Source organism: Protopterus annectens, chromosome 7.part0, assembly GCF_019279795.1.
Source record: "Protopterus annectens isolate FY-2018-M chromosome 7.part0, PAN1.0, whole genome shotgun sequence".
Classification (NCBI taxonomy): domain Eukaryota; kingdom Metazoa; phylum Chordata; order Ceratodontiformes; family Protopteridae; genus Protopterus; species Protopterus annectens.
The window spans coordinates 1,178,862,965-1,178,878,941 of NC_056739.1; the positions used below are offsets into that span (position 1 = coordinate 1,178,862,965).

Here is a 15,977-nt window from a genome sequence, read left to right on the forward strand (position 1 = left end):
TCTTACCAATGAGGGATATACTTCTGGTATGGAGCATAGAGTCCCCATGTTGGTAATGATCAGGTCTAGTATGTTTTGCCCTCTTGTGGGAGTGGTGACTAGTTATGTTGAGTACATAACTTCTTTTTTTCTTATTATATCCACTTTTTACAAAATCAGCAACTATATTCACAAGCTGAATGTTCAAATTTCCATCCATAGTGTTAAGTTTTGTTTAAGCCACGGTGGTGCAGCGGTAGCATTGTTGCCTCACAGGAATAGGTTCTCCTGTTCGATTCTTGGCTGGAGTGCCTTCTGTGTGGAGTCTGCATGTCCTCCCCGCAGTCGAGTGACATTCAAAAGACATGCGTAGAATGGCCGTGCCTTCGTTGAAGGTTGGGCGTCAAGCTGACACCTCGGCACGGTAAAAAAAAAAATCTACTGCCAATCATTAAAGGACCGGAGTTCCGCTGTGGCAACCCCTAACTGGGAAAAGCCAAAAGAGTTAAGTTTTGCTTACCCTAAGGAGCTGATTCCTAACTACGTTATCATACATGTATTGTGGGTTCATAATGTTTTGATGTAGGTATGTGTTTCTTTTTGCAGGTTTCTTATACAACTTAGTGGCAAATATGCCGTTGTCATATTTAAACACAGTAATATCTAAAAAATAAATCCTCTCTATTGACAGTTTTCTTAAATCTTAAAAACTAACTTGTTTCAGACAAATAACCATAACATTTGTTAAACGTTTCCATATTTCCTTTCCAAATAAAAACAGGTCATCTACAAACCTACAGTAAAAGGCAACATTTTTTAAAAAAAATATTTTCTGTAGATAACCCAAATTTGCATTCCCAAATATACATTACAGTATTTACATAACTGGTAGCAACTGTCATGCTTATCGCTATCCCATTTCTCTGTATGTATAGCTGTTTTTGAAATAAATGCGCATTATTCAAAACTAATTTCAATAAACTACAGAGTATATTAATATATTGTTGTGTATACTCTGTAAAATCCAAGAGATATGCCCTCACATATTCCACACCCCTATCATTCGGTATCATTGTGAATGAGTCCACATCCAGTGTGTGGCAAAGAAACAGTTTCTTAAATCCTTGTCTTTAGACCAATCATACAGCTGATGCAAGAATTCATTAGTGTCTTTTGTAATCATCACTGTCTTGTCAAAACTTACTCTTACTTGAGTTTCCAGAAACTTGGATGTTGGTTCTCTTACCCATTCCCTTAGCAACTATCAGTCTAGATGGGGATCAATAATCGCCTTATGCAACTTTGGCATTGCATAAATAAATGGAACGATAGGCATCTCTACAATTAGATACTGCAGTAATTCATTATGAATCTTTATTGTTTGCATGTAATTCAATTAAAGCACTAAGTATTCTGCTTATAATTATATTACATTCAGTTTTCATAATTTTCTCATACTCAGAACTATTTAGCTTATCTTGCATCGCTTTTAAATTACTTGAGGTGTCCAGTACAACTACTTCCCCCCACCTTTATCTGAATTTTTAGTGAAGATGTTATCATTAGTTACCAGTGAGGTAATAGCTAACTATTCTCATTTAGTTAAATTAAAAAACTTGTCCATGGTTTGATCCTTATACAGTTTATAAATTTCTTTCTCTACCGCTTGCTCAAAAACATGTATTACATTATTATGTGGAATAAGCAAACTAGATATTTTACATTTATTAGATTCATTGCTAGTGCTATTGCCAAAGAGTACCTTTAAATTTAATGTCTGAACAAAGTATTTAAATTTGGCTAGTGTCGTAGAACTATCAGAGACTGCTGCTGGAACCAAATTCAAACCTTTTGAACGGACTGATACCTCATCTTTTGTTAGCGTCTACGATGATAAATTAAATACTAGCTTCTTCATTTTCTTGTTTGACTGTGTATAACTGGCCTCTGGAATGACGTTTTCTGTTGTTAAGATGAGTTCTTTTCCGAGGCTAGGGTTGGGACATTGGAAGCGGCTCCTCTAGAAAAAAAGAAAAATCAACTAGATTGAGGGTTCGAATGGAATGGAATCCACAAATGTATGCTTTTGTTCATGGCCATTATCCATTGCTGCTATTATATTCACTTCCATCAATGCCGAACTCCCCATGGTCACTTTCAAAGTAATGTCATCCTTCTGTGGAGCAGCTGCCTTCATCACATTGGTTAGTTTTCTTTTTTCATTTTTATAAGTCTTTTCTTGTATGTATTGATCTTGTGCCTCATGTAACATCTATTTTTGTGTATTAAATTCAACCATTGAAATGAACTCAGTGTAAAGTGTTTCAATTTCAGTATGTAGCAAGCAACACAGAATTATCGTTATGGTAAGTTACAACTTTTTTTTGTTTGCTTTTTTGTTTTGTAAGTTAGAAGAGGACAGGAATTCTGAAACTCTAATATATTGTGTGACTGTTTTCATTTGTGACATAGGTTCAAGTGGAAATGAAAAGAATCCACTGCAAAATAGGGTAACCTGCCAAATATTATATTAGTGTGCTTGTAAGCTAAAAATTGGAAAAAACACATTCAAAAGAACTGTTGTGTAATAGATGGATGAAATAGCTAATGGATGCTCCAGCCATATTTTCACGGAATGTAAATGGCCTTGCAAGCAGAGAGTATTGAATTATAATAAGAAATGTTGGCTGCAGATAACAATGTTGAGGGAGACACATTTGGGTAGAAATAAGCATGTGAATTTGACAAAGGATTTCAGGGTGAGCATTTAGCAGACTATCAGGGATGAAGGGAAAGGGGGGGTAGTACTAATTACCCGAGGGGCCCCAATAGTGATGTAAGAGGAAAAAAGACAATGATAAATTTTGGGTTGTAAGGCATAATTGGCTGAGGGGGAGAACTGCACTGGCATGTGTTTATATTTCACTAAAACTGCTATAGATCTTACAAGAGTTTTGCTAATAATAATAAGCTTTCAAGGTTAATGAACTAAATTAAAACGCTGTTCTGTTAAAAAGAGAGGAATTTAAGTAATAAGTAGTAGTAGGGTAAACAGAATTTTTTCAGACGGGATAAAATGAAAATGAGGTTTAAAAATATTGTAGAAATAGAAAGTTATATGAGAAAGAAGTAACACGAATTACTTAGAGAAGTTGACAAACATTAAAGTATTGCAGAATAAGGGTAATCTCACTAAACAAGAATAGGAACAACTGCAGCATGATAGAGGGATAATAACTGAATATTTGTGTGATGTGTATGGGTTCCGAAAGGTTGCTATTAAACTATTTTTTGATAACTCCAGAGTATAAAAAATTTTAGTACAGCAACTTTGACAATAGAAAATTTCACAATGCTATACAGTGATGATTCAGATGAAAGCAAAATGAAGGAACTGCCACTATTGTTGGTGGGTCTTAATGCAATGAGAGTATTAAGTAGAGTTAGTTGTAACTTCATGACCAGGGCACTGGTGACATTTGCATTCCCTAATAGAATAATAGTGTAAATTTGGAGGATATAGGTCAGAGGCAAGAGTTAAGGTGGAAGGCTTCATCTCTGACAGGCTGTGTTTGAACAGAGGAAGAAGGGAGGGGTGCCTTCTTTCCCCTTTGTTAAATTTAGAGCCACTGGCAAAGAAAATAAGGGACTCTCAAAGGATATAAAGGGTAAGGTAATCAAGAGAATCTGGCATTATTTGTAAATTACATTATTTTGCACTTGAAAAATCCAAGAAAGGACATTTCTGTGTTGGTGAACATTTTGAGTCAGTTTTGTGCATTCTTAGGATATAAAATAAATTAAGATAAAACAAAGGCTATATAGCAGTAAATTATGTATCTACACATGAACTGGCTAACCAATATACATATTTTTGGTGACGTATATGATAAACTATTTAGGTGTATACATTAAAATGATTTAAGTTATGGCAGCTAAGGGTAAGTGGGAAGAGACTAAACAAAAAATATCAAAAGTGAGAAACTGGAAGCCCTTGATTGTGGATATGAATAGGAAGGTGCAAGCTTTGAAAATGTTTTTATTCCTTTTAGTTTTTATATAGCTCAGATATATTGTTATAAACTAGTGGAGAAGTTGTGGATGACAGTAAAGAGTTGAAAGAATGTATTTGGGAGGAGAAGAAGGCAAGAGTTAACTGGGATAAATTGAGTTTCCATATAGTACAATCTGGATTAGGATTACCTGATTTGAAGGGATACTTTAATGTTACTAAGTTAAGGCTGATATTCATAACACAAGCAGAAAGTTATAAATTGAAGAGAAAAGGGATGATGATGATACAGAAGTTTTGAGAAAAGAGAATATGATATTTGAAGCAGATCCTGAAGGAGAATAACATAATAAATATTATATTCATCAGGTAGCAAAAATTATTATAAGATCTAAGCCGACATGGAAACATAAAGGATGCTTACCATAAGGGATAACTGCAAGCAGATATATAAAAAATAACCAGTATGAGTCTGGAGTCTTATTGAGTGAAGTATTGAGATCAAATAAGTAGAGAGGGAAATGTCAACAGAGTGGGTAAGGCTAAGCAGAAGTTTGGACTGCAGGTTAAAGACTGGCTTATCTGTCAGGGACTAATATTAGAGTATAGGCAAAAAGAAATGGCTAGAGGTATGGGAAGTGAAAGGCCAACACTGGCAGAATTTTTAATTGAGTCTGGAACAGAACCTGTTGTTAAAAAAAGGAATAATTAGTCAGACATATAAAATATTGCAAACTGTAAGAATCAATTAGAGGAGGTTAGAAAAGATTCTGAAGATAGTCTTGAACGGCAATTTGCAAAGGAACAATGGGATGACATTTTTTTTGTTCTCAAGTATGCAACAAACTCCAGAATGATTAGAATGTCTGCTTGGAAGTATTTGCATGAGTCTTTTTTGACTTGAGCAGATTTCACCAAATTTTTCCTCAGGTAGATAGCAAATGCTGGAATTGTAATGGGAAAGAAAGTGCTAACTGGCAACAAGTTTTTGAGAATTGTGTAGGCACAATAAAGCCTTACTAAGTTTTATGTTGTTGGCTGCCTAAAAAGCAATTACTAGAAAATGGAAATCAAAATCTAAAGGAACTGTAAGTTAAGTTCTAGGTATTGTAAATGAGATAAAAAAATGGAGGTAGGATTATTACAAAAGTGAAAGATCAAATTACATAGAATTAAATGGAAATTGTAGGAACAGTACATGCAGAATAATGTTCAGGAGGAGGAGTGGGTTTAAGGGAAGGCAGGAATCGATCAGCGTATTTAATACTGAGATGATTGTTAGTTGTTAAAAAGAAAACATGTACACTACATGGAAATAATGAAAATGTTATTATGGATTGTTTTATACTAATGTACATATACCTATGTTATGTAAATCATAACATAATAGAGATGTTAAAAAAGACTGGAGTTCTGTTGGCCAACCTTTTTCTAGCTACTCCATAATCTGAGCTACATTCGTACATGTTTTCAACCCACTTGGAAAATATTCTGAAAATCACTTGATACAGCAACTTTAATATCACACCAACCTCTTGAAAGCTGTTAACTGCAACAGTCTTACTCATTTTTTTGTGTTTATTATAGCACAAGTAATTGCTTCCCACAAAACTGTGGTTTCAGCAATTTTTTTTCTTTCTGCTATATATTTTTGTCAGAAGCATTTTCTTCTGCTGATATAACTACATTTTAACCAATATGGGCCACAGCTGATTTGTCTAAATTTGGATCACAGATACAATGCACCTCTCAGTTAACAAATCCTCCCATGGATCATCTGATTACTTGTTTATACTTTCATAAATTAATATATTTTGTTTGTTCTAACTTCTGTGGTACTTCAGAAAAACTAGTTTTCATTTTGTGCTCTGTCTACTTGGCCTGCTGATTATTATTCTGTCCTAGTTTTCTGTCTTTGTGAAACTTTGCAGGTCATCAGATTGGTTGTTTAATATTTCTGTTTCCCCCCAAGAGTTTTTCATTTATTTTTAAATGATCTTTTAAACTCCCCCATATTTTAAACACTTCTGAGTGCATCTGTTGTATTTTCTTCTGATTTGCTAACAATATTTCCTGCATGAGTGTTGCAAATAATTTTGATTTCTTCTGACATCCACAAGGTTCTTCCCACTTATATTACTACTACAATTTTTTTTCCTGGTCGACTTTTTCTTACTTTTCACAGATTTTTCTTTGCTGATATCTAGTTGGTGCATCTCTTAGCCAGTACTCAAATTTCCCTCAACGGTATAACTTGTATCTGTTTGTTTAACAGTTTCTCAGTTATGCACTGAAAAAGCTCTAATTAACACTCTCTGCATTTAGCCCCTTTTATTCTGCAGTAATTGAGCCTGCCAGAAAGATTTGTGCTTGGCAGACCTGTGTCTTCAAATGGAAAATGTTCTTAATTTGAGCAGAGTAGTATGTGGCTCCATCTCGTCAGTTTCCCCTTAGTTCTGACCTACCCCTGGCGCCTTTGTAATCTGAGTTTTAGTTATTTCGTGTCCCAAGTAATTGCTTCATTTTCTCTACGTGTCTTGAGCATGTATAGGGCATGATTGTCTCCAGAACCAGTTGCTGTAGCATCTCTTTATTGAAATATTGCAATTTCATCTTCTGTTAAGGGACCTTTATCCCCATGGAATTTGAATTAATGGTAAACAAGCTTGATCATCTCCTACTGGATCTGCTTGTTTAGCAGGGTGTTAATTTGCTTCTTGGAAGATGCTCTTCCAGGTGGCTGACTCCTCTCACAGTCAGATATTTGGCTTTCAGGATCTTGTGTGTAGGGAACCCTGCACAGTCTTTCACAGTAATTAGGTATTCATCAGTATAAATGTACTTGCATCTAAAGGAGAATTCTTCAGTTTCTCTGAACCATTCCTTCCATCTATATTTTCATAGCAGAGGCACAAACCAAGAGAGAGGATGTGTTCTGGCAGCTCCAGTACTATGGACAAGGGTTGCATAGTTTAGGAAAATGGGCCATTTGTTCATCTCCTTTGCTTTTTGGAGGGAAAGGTTTGCAGTTGTCATTTTCATTACTTTCTGCTACCATTTGGCTAACTATTTTTGGCAAGTGCTGCAGTCATAGCTCACTCCACCAGATGAGTGACAACTTTCAGTTCTTACTTGAGGAGTCTCTTAACTGTATACACCTGTGCTGTGGTCACTTAGTCTTTGTAACACTGCTTCTTTCGACATTAGCTTTTCAAAAGCTTCTCAGGGAGTTAGGCTGCCTTTGGGGGATATACCTTTTCCAGGATATAGCCATCTAATCTCTGGCCTATGGTGATTCTGCCACTCTTGCCACCCTAATAGTACTGCTTAGGATTTATCCTAGTCGGTGACCTATTAAAGGAATAGCCTTCGCATTATGTAAAATCTCTATATCCTTGCTTTATCACTTGATCTACTAGAGGTCACTGTTTGAAAAGTGAATAATGTTCTACCACCATACCCAAATGGATTAGCTTCCCTTGCCATCATGTTGGAATTCCCTTTAAATCAGGAAGACATACATTTTTGCTTAAAATGTACTACGGAATGGGTTGGTATTTCTTATTTTACAAGGGGTTAACCAGCTGTAAGTAAGGAATGGTGGGATTAGTTTTCTTATATAACTGGCACCTTACCCAGTGTCTTGCTTTGGTTAAACTCACAAATGTCCTTGCATGTCAGATTTTATTGAAATAATACCAAAATGTGACTGTGGGTAAGCAAAACTCCACCAAGGACTCCGCAAAAAGGGCCTTGTAATAGAATACAGTAAGAATGTAGCTGATGTTCTTCGTGTTTCACTGTTGCAGTCATCACATTTGGGTTATCCTGCCAGGGGTAGCCCTTAGTCGGCCCGAATACCAGAGGCTTAGTATTTCTGCATTGGTTTCTGTTGCTCCAGGACTGACGTCAGGTCGTCAGTGGTATAAAATCAGGCAGCCGACGCCATTACATCAGTCTTTCTTTCTGAGGAGCCAGAAGCAGATGCAGTTCACACGAGTCCCGGTCGGCCGCTACCTGAGATTTAATTTCCGAATTGAAGTTGAAGTCTTCTAAAGCTAAGTACCCCATTGGGGATCCTTTTTTCTTGCTCTAACCGATGTCAGAAAACGTTAACAATTGTCTTGCCTGTGGAAAGCAAATACCACACCGAGACTTCATTCCTACTGCGTCGCCTGTTTAGGCCCAGACCACGACGTCCCTCGCTTTCGCTTTTGTGCTTTGTTCAGTGCCAGAACTGTATATCGTCGGGCCCTGATTGTAGCTAGATATTTTCGCTCTCAGTCCTCGAATTGCGATATGGCTTCGGTAAGCCATCTAACTACCAATCTGCCAAAAAAAATGTAAGGCTAAAGACAGAGACAGACCACACAGGTCCAAAACTGCCAACAATGCTTCCGTTAATCTAGTCATCAGTTTTCTGGTCTTCAGTGAGGTGCTTTTGCAGCCCTGATGCCCACTTCTCTGGATTTGCAGGCTACTACAGAGACCCTTTTGGACTCCAGTATGCCGCAAGACTCTTCTTCGACTAAGGATCCTGCGAATGTCTCTAGCTTGGATGGGTCCAGAGCCGCTGAGCAGGCACTGGCTTCCGAGGTAGTGCTTTGCACTTCAGATACTCAACACAGACTGACGACTTCTTTCACGTCTTCAGTTCTTTATAAAAACTGCAGAGTTTCTAAGGCCCAGGGTACAAAGTACACCCAAAAAACTGACGACCCAAGCTCAGGCATCTGCTTCCTTGCCTCAGTCTCAAATGCTTAAAATGGCGGAAGACCTTATTATGCTTATCAGGAGAAGACAGGCTATCCCTTCCAAAAGAAAAAGAGACTTGTCCCAAGTAGTCTTATCTGAACAGGAGTCCGATGACTCTGATGCTTCTGAATATGAAGACATGCAACCCCTCTCTGCTTATGAGGATTCTGATGCAGAGAAATCCATTCCTTCTGCCTCTCCAACCGAGGATTTTTCATTTGAGGAAACCCTTCATACTTTAAGGGAACATTTCCAATGGGAATTTCAACACTATCCTCAGTCAAAAAAAGAGACTCAGGGAATTCTTAGATTTACCTCGGCACAGACCTTTGGCCATTCCTCCCATCCTGGATTTTGTGGATGATGTTTTTTATGGAATCCAGTTTGACTCCTGACACCCTTCCTCCTGCTCCCAGGAAACCTGACTGGTACTATAGAGTCCCTAACTCTCAAAAATCATACTACTGATCCAGAGGTCATCTCTCAAGGACCTAAAGGAATTAAAGCAACTTCAGCTAAGAATCCCACCCCCTGAGACAGGGATTCCTGAGCTTTAGACAGATGGGGTAAAAAAAGTATAAACCTCTGCTATTCTTGCTTTTAGAGCATTAAACTGTCAGTTCCACATGCTGAAATATCAGCAGCATACCATGGAACTCTTCAAACAAAAAATATCTTCCTTTCCTGCTTGTGCAGAAAATAAAGAATTACAAGAGTTAATGCATTCTGCAAGTCAAGTTACTAAGCACACCTTACAATGTGGCTTTGACGCCCTAGAAGCATCTTGCAGAGCAGCAGTCACTGGTTCTGTCCTTAGAAGGCATGCTTGGCTTAAAGAACAGACCTTGCCAGACCATGTCAAATCCAAATTATTGGACGCACCACTGAACAAAGACAATTTATTTGGCACCAAGGCAGACGAGGTCTTAAAAAAAATGGAAGAAAAAGCTAAATCTATGCAGACAGTTAAAGGCTTCTTACAGGTCCGGGCTCCGAGGTTCAGTAGGCCTTGCCCCTCCAAGCACTGGTCCTTAATGGCCCCCTCCAGGCCAGCTCAGCCCAGACCTAGGGGAAGCAGACCCCCCAGACAGCAGCCCCAGGGAATGCAGAGATCTAAGCAATGGAGTACGTCCTCTTCAAAAACAGGGAGTGCAAAGCCACCCCCTTATGATAAGAACTCACATTGACTTCACACCTCCACCCCTTGCGTCTGCCCACCTGCTTTGTGCCCATAGGAGGAAAACTCTCCTACCATGCAAGCAACTGGGCCTCTATTACCAACGATCGATAAGTCCTCAACATAGTGTCCCAGGGATACAAATTTTATTTCCACATGCTGCCAACCCCAAAAGGGTTCCCAGATCTTCCTCCATACCAGTGGGCAGAGGCCAAAAAGCAAGTCCTTTCCCTGCTCTCCATGAGGGCAATACAGCATGTTCCTGCAGAACATATAGGCCAATGTTTCTATTCCAGACTCTTCCTGGTACCCAGAAGAGAGGGCACATGGCGCCCAATCTTCGATCTGTTCATTCTAAACACCTTTCTGGTGATACCAGAATTCAAAATGCTCATCCTCCAGCAGCTTTTTCCATGCTTTCCAAGGATGCTTGGTTAACCACCATAGACCTAAAAGAGAACTACCTACACATCCCAATCAGGGAATCTTGCAGGAAATATCTATGTTTCATGGCAGGATCTATGCACTTTCAGTTCTCTGTGCTTCTCTTTGGCTTATCCACTGCTCCAAGAATTTTCACAAAATGCCTGGCTCCAGCCATTGCTTTTTGCAGACAAAGAAATATTCATATTTACCCCTACTTAGACAACTGCCTGATTCAGGCAGTCAGGAAAAGCTCTTACAGCACCTGACCTTTGTAAAGGACTTACTGACCTCCCTGGGGTATGCTATCTACGAAATGAAATCAAAACTAGTCCCCGCACAAAAAAATTGTATTCCTGGGAGCAAGCCTGAACACAGCATCCCAGATGACATTCCTTACTCCAGAAAAACAAGCCTACCTGACAGGCTGTTTCTCTCAACTAGCCACCAGAACCCAGTTATCCGCATGGAAAATCCTGCAAGCTCTAGGGTTCATGGCCTCCTGCTTTCTACTCATTCCATATGCCAGACTGCATATGAGGAAACTACAGTGGTACCTAAAAAGCCTTTGGTGTCAACACTCTCAGGACCTGGAAACTATCATAACAAATGATAACTTGTCTAAGGAAAGATTTTCTTTGGTGGGCAGCAGCATGCAACCACAAGGGACTTCCCTTCTCACAACCCCACGCCACCCAGACCCTCACCACAGACTCATCAGACTATGCCTGGGGTGCACATCTGAACAGCAGGTGCGTTCAGGGCCACTGGAGCTCAAATTAAATACATCTGCATGTCAACCAAAAAGAGATGCTAGCTGTTCAGCATGCCCTGACAGCTTTCAGACCCCTACTCTCCCCTGGGCCTCTACTGATCCAAACAGACAACACCAAAGTGATGTGTTATATCAACAGGCAGGGAGGAACTCACTCTTACCCTCTCTGCAGGCTCACCATGACCCTTTGGCACATGGCCTCAGCCATGCAGCTGCATCTACTAGCACAATTCCTGCCAGGCTGCCTAACCTCTCTGGCAGACAACTTAAGTAGAAATCTGCTAGACTCAACGAGTGGCAGCTAGACCACAGAACCTTCACCCTTGTAACCCAGAAATGGGACACCCCGAAGGTGGACCTCTTTGCCTCCCACTCCAATCATCAGCTCAGCAAATTCTGCACCGGGGAACCTCACAGCAAGGCCGGGAAAGTGGATGCTGTAGCCTTCCAGTGAGTAAACCTCTCGGTCTGTGCATTTCTCCCTCTACCACTCATTTCAAGGGTACTGCTCAAAGTAAAAGAGAAAACCAAGGGCACTCCTGATTGCCCCAGACTGGCCACGCCAACACTGGTACCCACTGCTGCGCAGCCTGTCAACCCTGCCATCATGGCACCTACCTCAGATCCCAACACTTCTGACTCAGAGGAATGGAGAATTCATGCATCCCCAATTGCAGACCCTCAACCTGGCATATTCCCTGACCTCTCCTCAAGCTGCCAGCCTAAGCAAACAAGTCCTAGATGTTGTACATGAGGCCAGACGCCCCAGCACCAGAAAATCCTATGCTGACAAGTGGAAAAGGTTTTGCACCTGGATCCCGGCTAAGGGAGCCAGAACGGCACAGCCCTTCCTACTTCTCATCCTGGATTACCTAGCAGACCTACTACACATGGGTCTATCCTTCTCTTCTATTAAAATTCATGCCTCTGCCATCTCTGCTCATTACGGCACAGAGCCACCTGTCTTCTCACACCGTCTCATCAAACAATTCCTAAGAGGGGCTAACAACTTAAGGCCACCCAGAAGAGCTCCTACCCCAGCTTGGGACCTTAACTTTGTCTTAGAAAAGCTCACCCTACCCCCCTTTGAACCTGCAGCTTCAGAAGAGTTAAAATTCCCCTCTTTGAAGACAGCCTTGCTTCTGGCCATCACTTAAGCTAGAAGAGTATCAGAGCTACATGCACTTATGGCTGTAGAGCCCTTCATCATTTTCCATGCTGACAGAGTCTCCCTCAGGACTAACCCATCCTTCATGCCAAAAGTGGTGTCCAGTGTGGCTGTCAACCAATCCATACATTTGCCCACCTTTTTCCCTAACCCACAAAACAAGGGAAAACAGATTATTCTGCACTGTCTAGATGTGCACAGACAGCTCAGATTCTATCTGGACAGGACTAAATCTTTTAGAAAAACTGATCAATTGCTAGTCAGCTTCGCAGCAGGGGCAGAGGGTAAAGCCATATCCAAACAATCTCCAAGTGGATAGCACACCGCATCAATTTCTGCTACAAACAAAGGGGGTCAGGACACATTCCACCAGGGCAACCTCCACCTCTGCAGCTTTTCTCAGAGAGGTCCCCACCAGCGACATCCTGGAGGCTGTAACAGGGGCATTTGTTCATACCTTCACCAAGCATTACCACCTACCTATCTTATCCAAATCCAGGGCAGGCTTTGCCACCACAGTCTTGCAGGGTATCCTAGCCAGCCCCCAGTCTTCTTGACTGCCTCCACCCTTTTCTTCAGCTTTGGGAATCAACCCAAATGTGATGACTGCAACAGTGAAACATGAAAAACATAGTACAGTTGTGTACACTTACCATAAATGTAGATGTTCGAGTGCATTCACTGTTGCAGTCCTGCCCCCCCCCCCCCCTTGTCTCACTCTCTCTCTCTCTTCCTCTCTCCATACAGGAATTTTTTTTTTTGGTGTTTACTTTCTACTGGTGGTGTTCTTCCACCATAACCTAGCTCCCTATTGGGGGCTCCTGACAGGGCAAGAAAAACTGATGTAATGGTGTCGGCTGCCTGATTTTGTACCACTGACGACCTGACGTCAGTCCTGGAGTGACAGCAACCGATGCAGAAATACTAAGCCTCTGGTATTCGCGCCAACTGAGGTTCACCCCTGGCAGGATAACCCAAATGTGATGACTGCAACAGTGAATACACTCGAACATCTACATTCATGGTAAGTGTACACAACTGTACTTTGAGGTACTCACCAATGTATCTTTTATGGGAGACTTATTTTAACAGTACTTTACCATAGTTAGATGCAGGAGGCCTGAGTTGAGACATTTTTTGGGAACAGAGGCTGCTAGCGAAAACTTATTCATTCATCATATCTCTTGGCTAGGTCATTTTAACAACATATGTGTTATGCATTGAAGATCAGCCATGATGGTAAATGTGCTTTTTATGTTTGTGTGTGTTTAGGCATTTAGAAGTGTGTGTAAGCAGTTTTCACAACTGTTAGATTGTACGTTCACAGTGCGGGTTACTGTGATGGCCACTGACTGTTTCTTAGCAATTTCTTGTTCCTTTTTTAGGTTATGAAGAGACACTAACACGCTTGGCTGCCATTCTGGCAAAGCACTTTGCAGATTCCAGAATAGTGGGTACTGGTAAGTATTTTTTATTAAACATTTTGTTTCAAAAATGATATATAACTATATGACAAGGGTTTGCAGTTATGTGCTATTAAGTTAATATGCATAAGAGAAGAAAAGAAAACTTTGTCAGCAGAATATTTTCTACAAAGATATGTAGCTTTGGGTGTTACTTATTTTCCCCAGTGTCTATCTCTTGCTCCCCCAACAGTCATTTAGCCCTTTTGTTCATCTGGTCTGTATTCCATTTATTCGTAGTGGGAGTAAACAAGAAAAAAACTGTTAGAATCTTCAAATAAAAATTTGTATTATTAATACAACAGATTTATGAAAAACATTATATAGACCAAGAAACCTTGGGCCGTTTGGAAAAAGAAGTGACTGAGGAAGTGCCAAAATATAAAGAACAAAATGTAGAGATTTTTGAAGAGTGTAAAAAAAGAAGTATGGACATGGGAAAGAAAGAGAGCTCTAATATGGTGCAATATTTATGCAAAGGAGAAAGCCAAACTAATCAGCCCCAAAAAGGCAGCCTCAAAGTTATTTGTAGAGAAATACAGGCAAAGGCAAAAATTTCACAATAAAAAATAAAATCACAGAGAGGGAATGTAGAACAGAAGATTAGTAAAGCAGAAGTTAAAAAATAGAAGCTGAAGTTATGGAATACTTGCATAGTGAAGGATTTGGTGTATAAAGTCAAACACAGGTTACATCACAGCATGTTGGAACGAGTCCCCAAAGTAAGGAGAAACAGGAGCCATCTGAAGAAGAAATATGGACAAGGGAAAGGAAAACAGATTTAATTAATATGGTGCAATATTTATGCAAAGGAGAAAACAAAATCAATACAAAAAGAGCAGTACTAAATATATTTGAAGAGAAATACAGGGACAGGCATTCAGACATGGAAAATTTTACAATACAAAAAAATAAGAAAATAAAGGATAAAAGTAGAAAAGAGGATTAGTAGTGGAGAAGTTAAAGGCACAGAAACTGAGGTTATGGATTGCCAGCGAAGTGAAGGATTTAGTGTAGAAAATCTAATTCTGGTAACATTGCAGCAGGATAGAGTAATAGATCCCCAAATTAAGGAGAAATCAGTGGAGCGAGAAACATCCGATCAGTTGCCATATGAAGATAATTTGGAGCCTTCCATAGGAAACCTGTACAAATGTTCAGCTGGAGTTGCACAGAAGGAAAGGAAGAGGAAACTGCAACTCTGAAGCAGTCCATGTTGTGGAGTGATAAGCCAATGTGTCCCCATGTGAAAGAGCAACTGATGACACAGGATGAAACTGAAGAGGATGTGGCACAGGGAAATGCTGTGGAACTTTCTGTAGAATGCCTGCAGGAAATGGAAAAGAAAGAATGTGCCCTCAGTTTATAAGAAAATGATCTAAGAGAAGAGTTCCTTGATTTCATATAGATGGACACATGTAATAAGATCATTGAAATAAATAGACAACCGAAATTCAATAAATCCCAAAAAGTTAAAAGTTTGATGAAACAAATGAACACCGTAATTAGGACTTTTTTTTAGATATTCATGTGAGATAACAGAAGTAAATAGGTTATATTACTGTGCAGCTAAATTAATAACATTTAAAGTCTTACCACAAAAACACAGGGTAGCAAGGGAAAGGAAGGGAAGAAATTGAATGCCATCATGGAAGTATCAAATAGAGAAAACTATAAAGCAATTAAGACAAGGTGTCACTGTTAGACGAGTATAAAAGAGGGAACAGATCAACAAAACTACTCAGAAAGATAGATGTAATAAAAGCAATGCGCAGTATCAGAACAGATCAGGATTTGTTGTGTGCTATCGCAAATAATAAACTAAAAATATCGGCACAGGCAGAAAAATTTAGAAGATATGCAGGTAAGTACAAAATAAGCAATTTATTGATGACCCAGAAAAGTTTTATAGAGAATTAGGAAACAAGGCAAAAGAAATTGAAACACCACCAAAAAAGAATAAATAGATGCATTTTGAAGAAATATCTGTGAAGATCCTGTGGAACATAACAGAAATGCTAAATGGATAGAAGTAGTAAAAGAAAGGCTAAGAAGTTCAAATGTACAGAATTTGAAATAAGATGAAGTAACAAACAGAGAGATTGAAACAAAGTTAAGAAAAGCTCCCAATTGAAAAACCCCAGGCCCAGATGAGGTACCTAACTCCTGAACAGACACCAGCCTGGTTAACAGCAGGCAAAACAGTACTCCTACTTACGAGTGAA

General features: G+C 39.6%; 1 protein-coding gene across 2 annotated transcripts in view; it reads left to right on the forward strand.

Annotated features, from left to right (window-relative positions):
- Positions 1 to 15,977, forward strand: part of RNF123 (ring finger protein 123) — a 4,282,987-nt gene that overhangs the window by 1,961,195 nt on the left and 2,305,815 nt on the right. For both annotated transcript variants that reach the window (XM_044077780.1, XM_044077781.1), the window contains exon 28: positions 13,675 to 13,749. In XM_044077780.1, the coding sequence (XP_043933715.1) occupies positions 13,675 to 13,749 (75 nt within the window). The remainder of the gene's footprint in view (positions 1 to 13,674; positions 13,750 to 15,977) is intronic.